At 39.3% G+C, this 17,291-nt stretch overlaps 1 protein-coding gene across 12 annotated transcripts in view; it reads right to left on the bottom strand.

Annotated features, from left to right (window-relative positions):
- The window catches only part of FN1 (fibronectin 1), a 69,807-nt gene that overhangs the window by 2,627 nt on the left and 49,889 nt on the right, over positions 1–17,291 (bottom strand). For 2 of the 12 annotated variants that reach the window (XM_040228554.1, XM_040228557.1), the window contains 14 exons: positions 17,107–17,262; positions 16,330–16,443; positions 15,294–15,563; positions 13,921–14,108; positions 12,992–13,079; positions 11,486–11,662; positions 10,606–10,695; positions 10,200–10,379; positions 9,026–9,115; positions 7,604–8,070; positions 6,377–6,515; positions 3,468–3,632; positions 1,516–1,641; positions 886–992 (listed from right to left, as the gene is read on the bottom strand). In XM_040228554.1, coding sequence (XP_040084488.1) covers positions 886–992; positions 1,516–1,641; positions 3,468–3,632; positions 6,377–6,515; positions 7,604–8,070; positions 9,026–9,115; positions 10,200–10,379; positions 10,606–10,695; positions 11,486–11,662; positions 12,992–13,079; positions 13,921–14,108; positions 15,294–15,563; positions 16,330–16,443; positions 17,107–17,262 — 2,357 coding nt within the window. The remainder of the gene's footprint in view (positions 1–885; positions 993–1,515; positions 1,642–3,467; positions 3,633–6,376; positions 6,516–7,603; positions 8,071–9,025; positions 9,116–10,199; positions 10,380–10,605; positions 10,696–11,485; positions 11,663–12,991; positions 13,080–13,920; positions 14,109–15,293; positions 15,564–16,329; positions 16,444–17,106; positions 17,263–17,291) is intronic. The other 10 variants (XM_040228555.1, XM_040228560.1, XM_040228561.1 and 7 more) reach the window with 5 other exon arrangements.

Here is a 17,291-nt window from a genome sequence, read left to right as displayed (position 1 = left end):
TATGTTCTGTTGCTTTTATGTGAGTTACAAAGGCATTTTATTTTGAGATTTCAAAGATGAGAGGAAAGAACAGGACTTTGGATTACAGGAAAGAACAGGACTCTTTTGTTATACTGAAGTAAGACACAGATTAGAAATGGTTGAGAAGTACTGGCATAAATAATGGTCTTGCAAGGCCCTCCATAAGTGGCCCCCCCGCTTCTTCCCATTTAATGTCTTACCACTGACAACAGGCAGAGGGTTATTTCCCCAGAGCCCACCTGTGCCAGCTCCTTGCCATCCCAAGAGGTGTGCTCTCTCTGCTTCCCATCCTAAACCCCAGCCAGTTCATGATTCTCTTTTCCACCAAACCTTGCCTGCTGACATCAGCCTACCTGGGAGCTGGATTTATCACCCACTCAGAACCTGACTTACTCAGCCTGACTTTCAGTGTATGCTAATTTAATGCCTCCAACTGTATTGTTAAGATCCAGGACCATCTTTCACTCTTTTTATTTGTCCCATATTCCGGAGTACAACACCAGACCTATGGCAGGCATCTATTTGGGATTAAGGGAGGATATAAAGAAGTGATATTTTCTAAGATCTGGGTATTACTCAGAATATTTAACAGCAGTGTCACGGGGCACCTGCCCATCAGAATGGAGCAGGAGGCCTAGTGCTCCCCAAACATTTAACACTTTAGTTGCTGAAGAATGGAGGCAGTCTGAGAATAGAAGGTGTGGGGGAGAGGCTGAGGTTGCCAAGAAAGGGGAGAACTGGAAAGAGGTATGCAGTAGTCTTTTGTGCCAACAGGAAATGGGCACCCATAGGAAGTGTAACTTAATCATTAGCACAGAAGCCTCCCCCCTTATCCAGCAAGGAGCCTGGACTATCTGGTCTTACCCGCTGGCCTCCAAAGCATGTGCAGGAGCAAATGGCACCAAGATATTCCTTCTGCCACTGTTCTCCCACGTGGTAAGTCTTCCCATCATCATAGCACGTGGCCTCATCTACACAGACACACAAGTCAGAAGTGGTTTACAAGACCGATAACAATAATACAGACTTGATCCTTCTATGAGGGTGGGTTCTGTTTCTTTCCTAAGTTTGTATCATCACAGCCCACATTCCATGTGTTAATAGGAATCATCCGTACAGAGGTACTGCTGTACAGATCTTAGGGCAGTATTTCCAAAGACCAGATATAATGAACTAGAAAAAGTTCAATGCCAAGACAGAGATCATATTTCAAAAGTTGAATCCAAAGACTTGTAAAGCTTTCTTGTAACATTTCACTGTAGATTATAGTCAAAATACTCAGGTCGGAGAAATGCTAAAGTGCCCTACAATAACATTAAATCATGGCTCATTTTTGAAGCCTGTCTCTGCTTTCCCAATTCAGAAAATTAACAAACCCACTGTTCACTCCTCAAGAAGATCTAAAGTGAATCATTTCCAGGGATGAGAGTTACAGCTTAGTAATGAAAAGCGGGAGTGTTCAGTAGGCACTAAAGATGATCTGTGGCAACGTACGAGGATCACACTTGAATTCTCCTTTTCCATTTCCAAGACACGTGCAGCTCATCATCTGGCCATTCTCTCCCTGACGATCCCACTTCTCCCCAATCTTGTAGTTCACTCCGTTGTCATGGCACCATTCTGGGGGGTGGGGAAAATCAGAGGCAAGGAGTTATTGGCATTTCTGACTCACACGATGCTGAGTGAAATGGGACATGCCCCCGAATTTTCAAAGCCCAGTATCTGGAAGGAATAGTAAGGAAAATTGAAGGTCACAATTCCTTTGATAAGCCACTTTTTTGGTTGGATTTTGAAATTATTATCTTTGCAGCTTAGCATTTTCTCGGACATTTTAAGAACCAATTTATTCCATCATAATCATTTCACAAGAATAGTCAATGACCTTCATTTGACTTCTCCCTATTAAGATTTAAAATTGGGAAGGCTAAACTAGGATTTGAGTAGATTTTTAGTAATAGATGATAGATGAAAAGTCACTTTCGCAGAGATCCTGAGTACAAAGTTTAATTAACCAAAAAACAAAGATCAGTTGGCTTCTTGTAAATATGAAGTGAAAGAATAAACCTAAATATCAAAATAAAAACAAAAATAATGATAAATCAATGGTTGTCATTCTTACAAATAAAGCTGGTTCCAAGGAATATCTAAAATTCAGTTATATATTCTTTAATTTCTATACATAAAATATAACTTTTTAGTCTTCAAAGTTTATACTAAAAACAAACTTCAGAAGTTTGTATAACATACACGACTTCTATTTTATCAACACATCAGTCATTCCTAAAACTTTAAAAATGTTATTCAATAATTATGACATCAAGGAAAAAACTATGTAAGTTGAGCCAAAGAATCACATAAATCAACTTATAGCTCTGCTCTCATAACTGCGCCTAAGTACTTACACAGGTAATAAATACATAGACTTAAAAACAATTCAGTTTCAGAAATTAAAAACCACCTAATTGATACCAAGTGTTAAAACTTCCAACTCCTAAACAGCAGTACAACACTTATACTGCTCTTTCCATTTTCAAACGGTCAAGCATAGTAGTTCTGCATTGAAAAAATTAGTTGTTTTTATATTTGTTTGAATTAAACCGTTTCAAATACATAAGTAAAATAATCTGAAAATCTATAAAAAGTCTATTATGTTGTATTTTTTCTGAATACAATTTTTGTATGTGTATGTAGGAGGCTTGTTATAAGGCATAATGGTTAACACCTATAAAAATAAACCAGTTTTCAATAATAATCACATCTCCTAAAAACAAAGACATAAACGTTAATACCAAATCTCAAAGTATGATAAGCAATTCCTAGGATTATTTTAACTAAAACATAATTTAAAATATTAAAATCTCTTTCAATTAAAAATCAAGTATTTTTCAACTGAAGTTGATTCTTGACTATATCTACAAATGGATCACCTTTACTCTCTAGATTACTTGGCAAGGTTCAAGCTATCCAATGTGTGTATGTGATATCTGTGTACGGGAGATGTGGAAGAGTCAGCGTGTTTATATACTATGATATGTGTGTGTTTGGTTTGAACTAAAACAGAGTGTTTGTGAGTATAAATATTCATCTCTTACCATGCTAAACACTAGAGATTAAAAGAGATATGAGGTTTCTTTGTGTCTCTGCTACCCTTCATTAGACTTGACTCATTAAACCTGACTTTATTCATTTAACAAGAAAACTTTAAAAATCATATTACCATTGCAAATTAATGTTTAATAGTCATATTGAAATATAATCTTTGAGATGAGCCATATTCAACAAGTAAAATTTCCCATCATTTTTATATGATGCAAAATGTTACTTTGAGTCAAGCAATCTCCCTTCATTTGCTTCATGTTTGGAAGAGACTTGTCTGCCAAACATGCTTCCTGGCACCCTGTGCGATTGCGTGGAACTGCAAGAGATGGACAAAGCAAGCTACTCACTAGATGAATCGCATCTGAAATGACCACTGCCAAAGCCTAAGCACTGGCATGAGAGTTTAAAGCCAGAATCAGACAATCGCTCCCACTCCTCTCCAACGGCATAATGGGAGACCGTGTAGGGGTCGAAGCAGGAGTCATCTGTGGGCTGACTCAGGCCCTGGTCAACTGCATGAAGAAAGAGAGAAGGAAAAAAGACATTTTATTATAGCTTTGGACCATAAGAAGAAAACCAGATTACCGTATATGATGACTATTCTAAACCCAAAATCCCAGTAGCATTAAGAAGCACTCATGTGTTCCAGCTGCTCTAATGAACAATGCTTAGATTTTGCTGGTGAACACTTGCCACAGCCTCTTAAAAGGAGCCCATCTTTCATTTTTGCCCTCAGTTCTAAGAACAAAAAAACCACATCATTTCTGGTAAATATAATTCATAGAACATGGAACAGATCGTGAGGCAGTTAAGAACTTCATGGGGTGCAAAGGCTGGAAATTCCTCTCCATCAGTATCTGAGTGACCTTAAGCTAGTAATATAATGTTTCTCTGCCTTTCTTCCCTCCTCGGTAATGTGAGGATAATAATAATAAAAATACTTCCTCCTGCTGAGCATCTTATGAAGTTCACATGAGATCATGAATTCCAGGTATTGGCCTATTACCAATACTTAGAACATGCTCACCAAATAAAGAGTAATTATTAGAGGGCACCTTTTGCTTTTAATGTGAAAGTCATAGCAATTTTATATACCATTAAAATGTAATCACATAAATGTGATATTCACTTTCACTGCATGTTTTGCATAATAGTGCAAAAAGCCTAGATTTTGTACACTATTGTCATAATGGTCAGACTGCTTTACTTTATCAATAAACCCAACTGTTCCAAGTAAGAGGAAGTAGTGGAATATCAGTAACTTAGGAATCACTAATGGAATCTCTTCGTGTTGTCTAAGATCTGGTCTTTTATGTTTTGTGAAAGCTGATTTTAAAATAATCTATGCAAATAAAGCATGCTTCAATTCAGTCTCTAAAAATTAAATAAACTAACTTCTGTGACTTTGAATCCCACTGCGTACATTTCTTCTCACAGTGCAAAAATAAAAAACTCAAAAGCAATAATATTTGAAGTGCCTAATATTTTGAAAGGGATCAAACTGTAAGAAAATAAGAGTTTTGTCAAAACTAAGACATCTGAAATGTCTCAGAGCTGGGAGAACCTGGTTAGAATGCAGAATATTGCTGTTGGTAATGAGTCAGAAGGAAAAATGGAAGGAATTTAAACTGCTAGGAGAGTTTCAATAACCCTCCTAAAAATAACCAAGAGTAAAGTTTTAGAGATTGAATCTTTTTAAAAAATTATGAGGAAAAAGCACAAAGTCCTTTGTGCTCTTGAAAATTCCTTTCACGTGGCATTCTACTAGCAAAACCACACGAAGCAAAGGTGCACATTAAATGGATATATAACTCAATAAGCATAAAATGATCCACCCCCCCAAAAAAAAAAAAAACCTCAACTGCTAATTCATAGGAGTTTACATGTAAAAGAACACAGTCATCTGTCAAGTGAGAAAGAAGGCTAAGGTTGAGGTTAAGTATCTGGCCATAGAAATAAAACCTATCACTGGGCAGATAGAATTTAGCACTCCCTGTTAATAGGGAATAGAGAACTCTCCGGTGGGAAGATTCATGGTTCTGATTATTCTCTATTTCATGTTTCTGGTGGATCTTTAGCTGTCGCAGTTTGAAAAGCCAGCTGATACACTACTGGTTTACAAGGACTTTCTGGGGAATTCCCCAGTGGTCCAGTAGTTAGGCCTTGGCACTCTCGCTGCCATGGCCTGGGTTCAATCCCTGGTCGGGGAACTAAGATCCTGCAAGCCACAAGGCATGGCCAAAAAATGAAAACAAACAAATATCCAGGTGCTATAAGGAAGAGTCAATGACCATTTAACCTCTATTGCAGTTTTGGGCTTCTATAGTCTTGAAATATGGGCTAGAATCTGCCTGCCAACACGAGATGTAGGTTCAATCAATCTCTGAGTCAGGGGCCCTGGCGGAGGAAATGGCCGTCCACTCGAGTATTCTTGCCTGGGAAATCCCATGGACAGAGGAGCTTGATGGACCACAGTCCATGGGGTCACTAAGAGTCAGAAACAGGTGAGCGACCAAGCATATACATTCAATCATGAAATAATGTGGGACTAAACTAGCTCTTTGGACAGAAATAGGAGTTGGTAGCATTTCACATCAGGAACAAAACCCAGCAGGCACTGATATATGCAGATAAGGAATTTCCTTTACAGGTAATCACCAGGACTTCCCTGGTGGCTCAGATGGTAAAGAGTCTGCCTGCAATATGGGAGACCTGGGTCCCAGGTTCAATCCCTGGGTCGGGAAGATCCTCTGGAGAGGGGAATGGCAACCCACTCCAGTATGCTTGCCTGGAGAATTCCATGGACAGAGGAGTCTGGTGGGCTATATAGCCCATAGACTTGCAAAGAGTCAGACATGACTGAAGCAAGTAGCCCTTTCACCTTCAATCCTTTCAGTACTTAAACATTACTCAGGAGCAGCAACCTAGTAAGATGAAGAGGGTCTGGGGACAGAGAACTGGAGACTTGTGTCCTATATCATACCTGGCTGGAACTCAGAGTGTTGGACTAAACAATACTTGAAGTCCCTTCCAGGCCTATCACCACATCATGTTTGAGACTCTCTTTCTTATTCTTACGTATTTTCAAACATACTAGGATACTTTGAGGGAAAAAGGATGAAATTTAAAGTTGCTCATTTTCTTAATGGAATTACTTCCCAAAGTCAAAAGACAAAAAGAGGAAAATAACAGTCACTTGAAGAAGCATCACTGGGCTGGTCCACAGTGTGCCCCAATAACCCGGACATTCACATACCAGAATTGCCCACGGTGACCACCTCCTCGCGAACCTTCTGCCTCTGCTGGTCTTTTACTGCCTCTACTATGATGTTGTAGGTGGCCCCCCTGGTAAGGCCTGTCAAGGTGGCACTAGCAGAGGTTCCAGGAACTCGGAACTGCAATGATTAGCATATCCAAAGTGGGGGACAAAGTGTTATAGTGAGGAATTGACACGACTTCCCCTATTCTTTTCTCAATAACCCCTACTGTGTAAACAAGCAAAAGGAGACAAATAAAAATGGAGAGTGCAAAGGTCCCAACCAACCAAGGAGAGAAATGGAACTTAAGTGAGGGGTCGTTTCTATCTGCCAGATTTTCCTGCCCCAAATCTACCCTGTGTGCTCCATAGTTACCAGGAACCCTCACTAATTCTAGAGACAGCCTCCTCTTTGTTCTAATTAGTTGCAAGTCTGGGCAAGCCCAGTGGAAGCCCTGGCCATCCCCCCTCACATAAAAGGGGGTCACTGTGCTATCTGGGAGACATTCATCCTACCCAAGTGGCATCTGATTCCAACATGGGGTCCATCAAACACTTTGTTTGAGGGGCAAATCCTCAAACTCCTATTTCTAAGCCCATAAGTCTTCAGTTTTTAAAATTCTGCCACTTTCTAAAACTATGAAAACAGTAAAAACTGGTATCAGCAAAACAAAGAAGAAAAATTTTAGTCAGCGAATCAATCACTTATAGGCACAGCTTCAGCCAAGGTCTTTCTCCTTTGACATATGGTAGATAATGGGATTTGATTCTTCAAGGACAAACCATAATGATAGCATTTGAGCCCTTCCTAAACAAAAGTCAATTCAGGCAGGATCTCTCTCTCTTCTAAGATCATTTCTTTGTCTTTATTATTGTGGAACCTCAAACAATTGAGAGTAACAGAAGTGATTTTATTCTCTCCACTAAATGAAAGCTAATGACACTCTCTGGTACATCTCTTAAAGTAGAGTCATCTTGAGATTTAAAAAAAAAAATCAGGACTTAAAGGGATAAATGTATACATATAGCTGATTCATTTTGCTGTACAGCAGAAACTAATACAACACTGTAACGCAATTAAACTCCAATCAAAAAAATATCAAGACTTAATCACATTTCTAAGAGGTCCTAGAAGTAGGGTCACTGGACATCAGAGCGCTGGTCATTTCAGTAGCCTAGCTTACTTTTTCCCCAAGTGTCCCAGCAGTAAAAGGAAACATGAGTTACCTGTAAGGGTTCTTCATCAATGCCAACCGGATGACATGAAATGATATACTCAGAGCTTTCCTGGAATGGGGTCCATGAGATGGTTGTCTGAGAGAGAGCTTCTTGTCCTGTAGAAGCATTTGGATTGAGTCCCACAGCATGAGGGTAGAGATGATGGTCTACGTCTCCCCTGGGGACATGACCAATTTGGATCTCCTCATTTACATTCGGCGGATACGGTCTTGGCCTATGCCTTACGGGGGTGGCCGTTGTGGGCGGTGTGGTTCGCCTAAAACCATGCTCCTCAAAGATCATTTGTTGCCCAAGACTGGGCTGCTGACCAGAAGTGCCGGGAAGCTGAATACCGTTTCCAGTGTCATACCCAGGGTTGGTGATGAAAGGGGTCTTTTGAACTGTGGAGGGAACATCCAAGATCTCTGGTCCATGAAGATTGGGGTGTGGAAGGGTTACCAGCTGGGGGAGCTCATCTAGCCAAGAGAGGTTAGAGCCAAAAAAGCAAAGCGTGTTAAGCTCCCAGAAGTAGCCTCAGGAAGTCATTATCAATTCAGGCAACAACGACTATTTTACAATCTGATCAAAGCTCCTGAAAAATTAGCAGTTCATAAATCACAAAACACTTTTTTTCCCCAGAAAGAAATCTTTATGATTTTTCTCAAAGTTTTCTTTATAGTTTAGAAGGAAAAAAAGTGTTAGTATGAATTTATCATACAAAGCTTTGAAATGCTAAGCCACATAAAAGCTGCCTCTGCTCAAATTAAGCTTAATGGAATTGAAATATGCAGGCTTTTTTCCCCTCTTTCTCACTTGAGAATCATGTTATAATGACTAGAATCTAGACTAATTATATTAGCATCTGAAGTATGAGAATATCAGAGGTTTGGTGCAGTAGTTTTTCATTGTTTGAAATGTTTAGAATAGCTTAAAACACATAACATAAAATTCATTTAAAAATTCTATCAGCATAAATAAAGCATTTTCTTCAAATTAAACTGAAATTGGATAAAAAGTAAGACATTATTTAGTTCAAGCTTCAGAAACCAAATAGTAAATAAAGACAAATGAGAAAGAGTTTTCTCTTCCCTCCCCACTTTTTATAAAAACACTTTTAACTCCAAAAGAATATACAGACGAACAGCAATGATCGAAACTTGGCTTTTACATTCTAATATCTGGTTTGAACTTTCTAAAGATGAATAAAAGGTCTTTATATTGACTGGCTAGGAAAAAAATGAAACTGAACTCTGCAGATGGTCAGGTCATTCTCTCTATCAAAAAGCACAACATACATGCTAGGCTGTTAGAGGAAAAAAAAGTTCCATAAGAAATACATCAAAACCTGGAGCATTTCTGCACTGCAAGATAAATCGTCTGTAATTAGTTTCGTCATGGCCAGCTCCCCATTACCCAGAAGGTGCTCGTTACCTGTCTTTTTCCTCCCAATCAAAGGCTCACTCTTCTGATTGTTCTTGAGGGCAATGACTTGGATTGTGTACTCTGTTCCTGGTTCCAGACCTGATGGAAGAACAAATTATCACATTACAACTGTGGGCTCAGCTCATCAAATCGAAGTTGATCTCTGAAGCAAGCATCCTCTCTTCAGTTGGTCGCTGGCCTCTTGAAAGGCAACGGAGACTTTGCTTAGCTTCTGTAAACACTCAAATACTCTGTATACAATGGGCACTTAGCAAATTAATTATCTTCCTATCAAATCTGACACTCGAATAAGCACTTTAACTTCTCTGGGGTATTCTTTTTAACATGTTGTCTCATCTGCTCTTTGAATTCAAGAAAACCTATCAGCATTGTACACTGCCAGCAAAATACACATTTAGGAGCAATCAATGCAGACTGCATACATGAATCTACTTAGTGCCTAGGCCAGACCACTCTCAGTGGCAGGATCAATGAAAAGTCAGACTACAGAACGTGCTCAGCAGGAAAGAATGATCACTCTTTGTGTGGTCCTGGTAGGAAGTATCCAAAGCAACGCCTTCCATATCTAATTCTGTTTTCCTAACTCCAAAGTTTCTAAAAAAGCAGTGTGTCCTGGTACCTGTGTGTTCTATAGGATATTTAAGTCAAGATGATACCCTATATACATATAGTTTTAATTTCTTAGACAAAAATGATCTCTTATTCCCATCCCAAGCACACTCTCCAGTATGAGAATCAATTTGCCTCGAGACCTATCCTGGGAAACTGGATAATGAAAGCCATGAGAGGTGGCACTCTGGCAAATCCTCCAGCTTTTCTTTCTTTAGGTTGCTGAGTAAGAGAATTGTATCAGCATTTGGTAGTTTGCTTTGAAAAATGTCTTTTTCTAGGAAGAACTGATATGTGTTTGGCAAACATACAGCAAATAAAAAGATTCCAGAATACCATTATGACAGTACTGAAGTTATTGCATTTTCATGAATTCATGACTTCTGAGATATATTACGCTTAACAGCTCCTATGTAGACAATGCCCTCTGAAGTGATCAGAAATGGGCTTCTTGATCTGATGGTAGAGCACCAAAGACACAGTTGCAGTCTGCTAAGCACTCTGTGAGTCCCAAAGAGTAAAAAGGAAAATGGAAGCATGGATGCAGCAATACCAGTAATAGTAGCTTCTGTGACACCGGGGCGGGGCCGAGGGACCACTTCTCTGGGAGGGGACCCAGGCTTCTCATACTTGATGATGTAACCAGTAATCCTGGCACGGGGCGGCTGCCATGATACCAGCAGGGAGTTGGGTGTGGTGGCCAGGAAACGCAGGTTGGATGGTGCATCAATGGCTAAAAGAAAACAAAATTAGGTCTCTTTAAGAAAATGAATAACCATTTATTCATTTTCCTAGCCTTTAAAAATGGACTTGAGAGAATCTAAGAATTCTATAAACTGTAAAAATGATTCACTGTGATCTTAATACAGAAGTATCAACCTCATTTTTGTTGCTCAGGTCCACATGACTGAGCACACATACATATAAAGGGGCATTTCTTCAGTAGAAAGTGTAGTTACCAGTGGAGGCATCAATGACCACAGGGGAGCTCCGGGCATTGTCATTCAAGGTGTACAAGTGGATCTTGTAGTCAGTACCAGGTTGTAAACCTGAAATTGGTAAAGAGATGATTTTTATCTGATCTCCATTTACTAGGAAAATTTTCAAACTCATCTGTGATTTTCAAGATTCCGCCTATCGTTCCCTATTTATACAAACCACTAAAGTGGTTCAAATTGAATAAATTAGAGCATGGTATGGGTGTTAACTGTCCATGTGAAATATATCTCAAAAGAAAGGCACTGATGCACACAAAGACACTTCCTAAAATAAGTTTTAAAATACAAAAATGTTGTGTTAAAAGTGGCCATTTTGGTGATAAATAGGGTTGAGGACCTGTTATCTGTGTTTTAATCTGACACTGGTTGGTAACTGAGATCAGAACTTTAAATCTCAAAAAGTTCTAAACTGACCCAGATATTAAACATTCTCTGACAACAACTTCGATCTCTGTGAAATAGTACTGTTTCCTTTTTAAATTTAATTTTGCTTTAAAATCTACATAAATGTTAAGAACTATACATTCTTTCTGAGTTTCTTTTGGATGTCAAACATTATGTATAATTTTTTTTTTTTTTCCATAAGAAAGGGTTCATTGGTGAAAGATCAAATTTGTTGAATGGGACTTATGCCATTTCTCTGGCAAACATTAGCAAAACCAGGCATTTGCAGGACAAAATTTTTGATCACAGGATGAAAACAGGTTGTAAACAATAGAGCTGGGTTATCATAAAACACTGAAGATAAATTTAATCAGTGTAAGTGGTAGAAAAACTAATAAGCTAATTTATGTTGTGAATTGCAGTTAACAGATGTGGTCAGAAGAGTGAGTTCTCAGACCTGTGATGGTGTAACTTCTGACATCTGGCCTGATGGTTCTCTGAATTGGAGTCTGGCCATTTGCTGGGATAGCATCAACTTGGAAGCCGGTGATTGTCTCAGTCTTAGTTCTCCAGCTAATGGTGATGGTGGTCTCGGTAGCATCTGTCACACGGGCCCTTCTTGGAGGGCTGATATCTGCATGGGGTGATAGCCATAGATTAGTATTAGTGCCTGGCTGGTTCATATAGTTAAGGTTTTGGCATTAAATTATTTTTTATATACCAAATAGATCCATTTTTATATATTACTAATAATGTGTGGATGTGAGAGTTGGACTGTGAAGAAGGCTGAGCGCCGAAGAGTTGATGCTTTTGAACTGTGGTGTTGGAGAAGTCTCTTGAGAGTCCCTTGGACTGCAAGGAGATCCAACCAGTCCATTCTAAAGGAGATCAGCCCTGGGATTTCCTTGGAAGGAATGATGCTAAAGCTGAAGCTCCAGTACTTTGGCCGCCTCATGCGAAGAGTTGACTCACTGGAAAAGACTGTGACGCTGAGAGGGATTGGGGGCAGGAGGAGAAGGGGACGACAGAGGATGAGATGGCTGGATGGCATCACTGACTCGATGGACGTGAGTCTGAGTGAACTCTGGGAGTTAGTGATGGACAGGGAGGCCTGGGGTGCTGCGATTTATGGGGTCGCAAAGAGTTGGACACGACTGAGTGACTGAACTGAACTGAATTGAATAATGTGTAGATTTTCTCCTGTGGCAACCAGAGAGAAAAGCTGCCAGTAATCAGGAAAAAAGAAAATATTCACCTCATGTATCTTTTTTTTTTTTTTTTTTTTTTGAGAAATGGAAAGCTTTACAGATATGGCCAGTGTTTTCCAAGGCTGGCTTTAGATATCTATAAATACCTCAGCAAGTGTTAAAATTATTGTTATCACAATATAAAATATATGTAGTAACATAAGGAAGGCATATAAATTATATATGTGTGTATAAAATATATATAATAATATATTGCTAGTATTTTGTCATTCTTATAAGGATTCATATTTTTTCTCAACAGGTATGATGCCATCCCTGTTTTGTAGATCAGAAAACTTTGACACTTTATTTAATTTCTGAAAGAGAATAACTGTGGGTTATTGATATGGCAGAAAACTAGAATCTGGGCCACCATCATCTAATACTTACTACACTGTTAAAGATACAACAGAAGCCAGCATGCCCTCCCCAACCTTTACTCTATGAAAACAAATTCTAACCAGTAGAACATAACCTAAGTGTAAGTCCTAGTTCATTGCACTAACACTATCATACCATGAAGTGATTCTATGTATGTGCCAGTACAGCACTTTCTGGAGAGGGCCACAGAAGTAACTCAAAAAGATAGGCAAGCCAATCCATTTCCAAACCGGGAATCATCCCATTGTTAACTTAGTGATCTAGAAAGCATTTGCCATTCTTTAATTTTTGTTTATAAAGAAAGTTAATCAACACTAAAAAGTTTGATTACTCACTCTCCAGAGTTGTAATGACTCCCTGAGCCGGTCGGCTTGTCAAAGTGTCCTTAAGAGCATAGACACTCACTTCATATTTGGTGGCAACCTAGAAAGAAGGGCACGGTAAGCTTCAGCAATGAGCTATTCTGAAGCCTGGGAATTTTCACTCTAGCATTCAAAAAAAAATGCAATGGTTAGAAAAGAAAAAGACAAAGCTAGCGAAAACCACAGAACTGTACATTCTTAGCTTAATTTGCAGATGATCAACAACATATTTAACTATATGAATTTTAAAATGTATTTAGGGTTAAGCTCAAGTAAGCTCTAATTTAGATATTTCCACTCAGCTGACACAAAATGAGGAAAATGCTTTAGCCTGTTTTCTCTTTTGTGACTTGAAAGGTGCAAATCATGAATTTGTCTGATCATAGAGAGGAAGAGAATAGTCATCTCTGAACCCTCTTTCTGTAGTTTCTCCTGAAATTGGCCTTATGTTAAGAAGTACACTAGTTTCCTAGGTACCTGGCTAGCTCTTTGTATGTACCTCTAGAGGTTAAAAAATGACTTCAGGAAGGTAGTATTAGGCTGCATTGGTAAAAACTGGAGACTATTTCTTGCAAGTGTAATAACACTCAGAAAAGCCATAAATAAAATGGATTTATGCATTCAGCCTATGGCTATATAAATTGCTCCCCCCACTACACACACACACAATATTTTAAAATAAACAGAATACATGTAAGAGCTATGCAACATCCAGTGCTCCTCATAAAATCCTGTCCCTATGAGTCATCTGGAAAAGCTTCATTCTACTTGACACAAAATTATGACAAAATTAATCTGACAGCAAAGAACACAGATTTCTTATGACATTTTATTTCCACCACTGTCAACTGTGTAAAAGATGACCTACTTCTTTACTCCAGTGAAAAACAGACACTTCTTACCATGAGTCCTGACACAACCACAGATGAGCTATCGGGAGCAAGGTTGATTTCTTTCATTGGTCCGGTCTTCTCCTTCGGGGTCACCCGCACCCGATACCCAGTGAGCTGAACATTGGGTGCCGTCCACTGGGCGGTCAGGCTGGTTGGTGTCACCTGAGTAAACTTCAGGTTGGTTGGTGCAGGAATGGCTGTTGGGATGGTTATCGATTAGAGTTTATCTTATATAAATGGGGGAAGAGGGGAAATAAAGTGAATTCCAACGAGTACATAGGTTGTGCTTGTTTGGTTTGGTAGGTACCCTAGTCAAGCAAAGATTCAGTATAGAAAAGTACAAAAGGAGATGCAAAACGAAGAAAATGCTTGCTGAAAAATAAAGTGCTTTTTAATCCAGCAATGCTCAGGATCACTGAAAACATCTGGGTAAATGCCAACAGTCTAAGAGAATTTAGGTTTTAGCAGTTTGGTTTTTTTTTTCCCGCTTTCCCTTAACAAATTAAAAAAAAAAGTCACGGTTTATTGACCATTAGGATTGATTTTCCATTTCTAAGGGAAGATGAGCAGCAGCCCCTTTCTGACAAAAATTATCTTTGTGCAGAAGACCATTTCACAGAGTATTCCATTCCAAAGATAGAATTATGTTTTTATTCTCTTTATTTGGACCCAATGGAAGATATCACGGCTAAATCTGAAGTATTCTCCGTGGTGCAGCACAGGAAGAAAATTGGCTCACAACAGAAGCAGAAAAGAGAAGCAGAGAGCAATAATACAGATTGTCACCTCCAGGTTTTATGCTGTCACAAGGGGACATCTTTAGCATTCCACGCTGCTTCAGAGACAAAGCACAAGAAGATAAGGCATGGTGGAAAGCATCTGCCCTACCAACTCCTTCCTATGCATCTGACTCTTAGGCCTTCAAGCAAAATTATACACTGAGCATGTGATCTCTAACCAGAGAAGGAAGGGCCTACCCATGTTTTCTCAGAATCCTGCTACTGTGAAATGGCTCCGTTTGGGTTCCTTTCTGAGAGTAAGCTCTAAGATGCCAGATTTCTTTCTTTTATACACAATGAGCATAACCACAGGGAGACAAGAAATAATCGACAATTTTCATGTTAACTTCAAATGTCTTGCTTTATGGCCTTGGTAGTAAGCCAAGCCATTCCAAAATTTCCTATTATTAGAATTTCTCTATGTCACCTACACTTCACTGCTTATTACTGTTCTCCTTTAAAGAAGGGCTTTCCTAATAGAGAGGCTGTGTTTCTGGGTACCGCCTTACATTGGAATCAATAGCCTGATAAAAGTGTAATACACTCAGCAGGGCATAAAGCCACTGCTCCCACGAGCACCCAGTGGTGCGATGAACGATATACCTGTGGACTGGGTTCCAATCAGGGGCTGGCTCTCCATATCATCGTGCAAGGCAACCACACTGACTGTGTACTCAGAACCCGGCCTGAGGCCTTGCAGCTCTGCAGTCTCTTCTTCACCATCAGGTGCGGGGAATAGCTCATGGATTCCATCCTCAGGGCTTGAGTAGGTCACCCTGTACCTGGAAACTTGCCCCTGTGGGCTTTCCCAAGCAATTTTGATGGAATCGACATCCACATCAGTGAATGCCAGTCCTTTAGGGCGATCAATGTCTGTTAGGCAAATTAATGGTAAGAGGTTATGTGAAAAGCAAGTTGTGAAATAAGCATTTTGATAACATGCAAAGCAGTTCTATAGATACCATTTTTTCTTTTGATGAATTAAATTCCAATTAACCCACTATTAAATAGAAAATTACTTGACCCTTGCTTAAGGCTTTTTGGTTCAGAAAATATTTAATGTCGCATCACTTACTAAAACATAAGTGTACGTGAGATGCGTATCTACCCTGCAAAATATCCCCAAATGAGGATTTATTTATATACATTTTAGGATATTCTACCAAGATTTGTTTTGGCAATGTGATGTTAGTCTCACAGACCTGGATTTTTTTATACTTGAAGTGGTAAAGTTGATTTTAAATGTTAGATTCAGATTGTTATAATCTTTAACTACCCCCCCCACCCACTGAGTATTTAAATTAAATGTTGGTCCAGCCACACAAATGCTCCAAACATAATAGCTTCATGTGGCAAACTTCAATCAACTTTACCATCCAGCTGTCGAAAAGGAGGCGCAAGCACAACATTTTATAGATTTGCTATAGGCTAATAAGATTTTGCTGAGGCCATTTGAGCAAAAGCAATTCAAAGCATAGCACATCTAACTATGGTAGTTCCCCAACTTCTTTCCCTGTATGTTCATCACTGAGAAGGAAAAATGTTTGCAATGGGCTCAGCTTAAGATACAAACGAGGTATCCAGACACCTAAGAACAAAGTGTGACTTTGAACAGGGAAAACAGACACTGGTTACGTACTGGTTACCGCTGTCTGAACCAGAGGCTGACTCTCTCCATTTTGATTCTGAGCATAGACACTGACCACATACTCCACTGTGGGCTGCAAGCCTTCAATTGTCATTTCTGTTTGATCTGCAAAGGGAGTGAAAAGCAAATGCAGCTTCTATGTCATTCATTATGACAACCAAGGACTTTCAGCATTCGGTAATAAATGTGTGGTGGCCAGGAATTTTCATTTGCGGAATTATCATGAAAATATTAGAGGACTCACACATGGATTTCCCCTTGGACAAACATGTTCATTGCTAATACAAATTACCATATTGGAGTGAAGTACACCAAAGGCTGAACTCTAAAACTGAATATGATGGGGCCAACAACGAATGATGCTGCTCTTGAAAAAACGAAAACTAACTGGACTTTAAGATATCACCTGAGGATCCTAACTTCACAACTGTTTTATATGAAAACAGAAACAAGAGCTAAAAGAATCTTTAAAAGTCAGCTAGGCCCATCTGTCTCTTCTTAATGTGCATGATAAACAAAATCACAAAGATGAATCTAGTAATTCAAGATGTGCACACCAAACACTACTACACATCTAAAAACAGAAATGCACTCCCCCTAAAACTTCTACTGTATAGGGAGTTGGTAACAACCTTGAGCCCCGAATTCACCAAGGAGGAAACTTTGACTGTATAGCACTCAGAGCCAGCTGATCATTTATTTATAAAAACATACCATGCGGTCCTACTCTGTTTATCCTGATGTACGTGAGATGTTGGCTCTTCTTACCTGGACCTACAGTTTTCGTTTTCGATGGTCCTGGGCCATTTTTAGGAGCAGTGGTCACTCTGTAACCAGTAACAGGGGAACTTGAAGGCAGCCACCTGACACTAATGCTGTTGTCTTGGACATCAGTCACTTGCATCTGGGATGGTTTGTCAATTTCTACAGATAAAAACCAAGAGAAACCAGTG

This window comes from Oryx dammah, unplaced genomic scaffold (genome assembly GCF_014754425.2).
Source record: "Oryx dammah isolate SB20612 unplaced genomic scaffold, SCBI_Odam_1.1 HiC_scaffold_27, whole genome shotgun sequence".
Lineage (NCBI taxonomy): Eukaryota > Metazoa > Chordata > Mammalia > Artiodactyla > Bovidae > Oryx > Oryx dammah.
The sequence above is the reverse complement of the archived record's forward strand: the minus strand, read 5'-3'. Positions and strand labels throughout refer to the sequence as shown.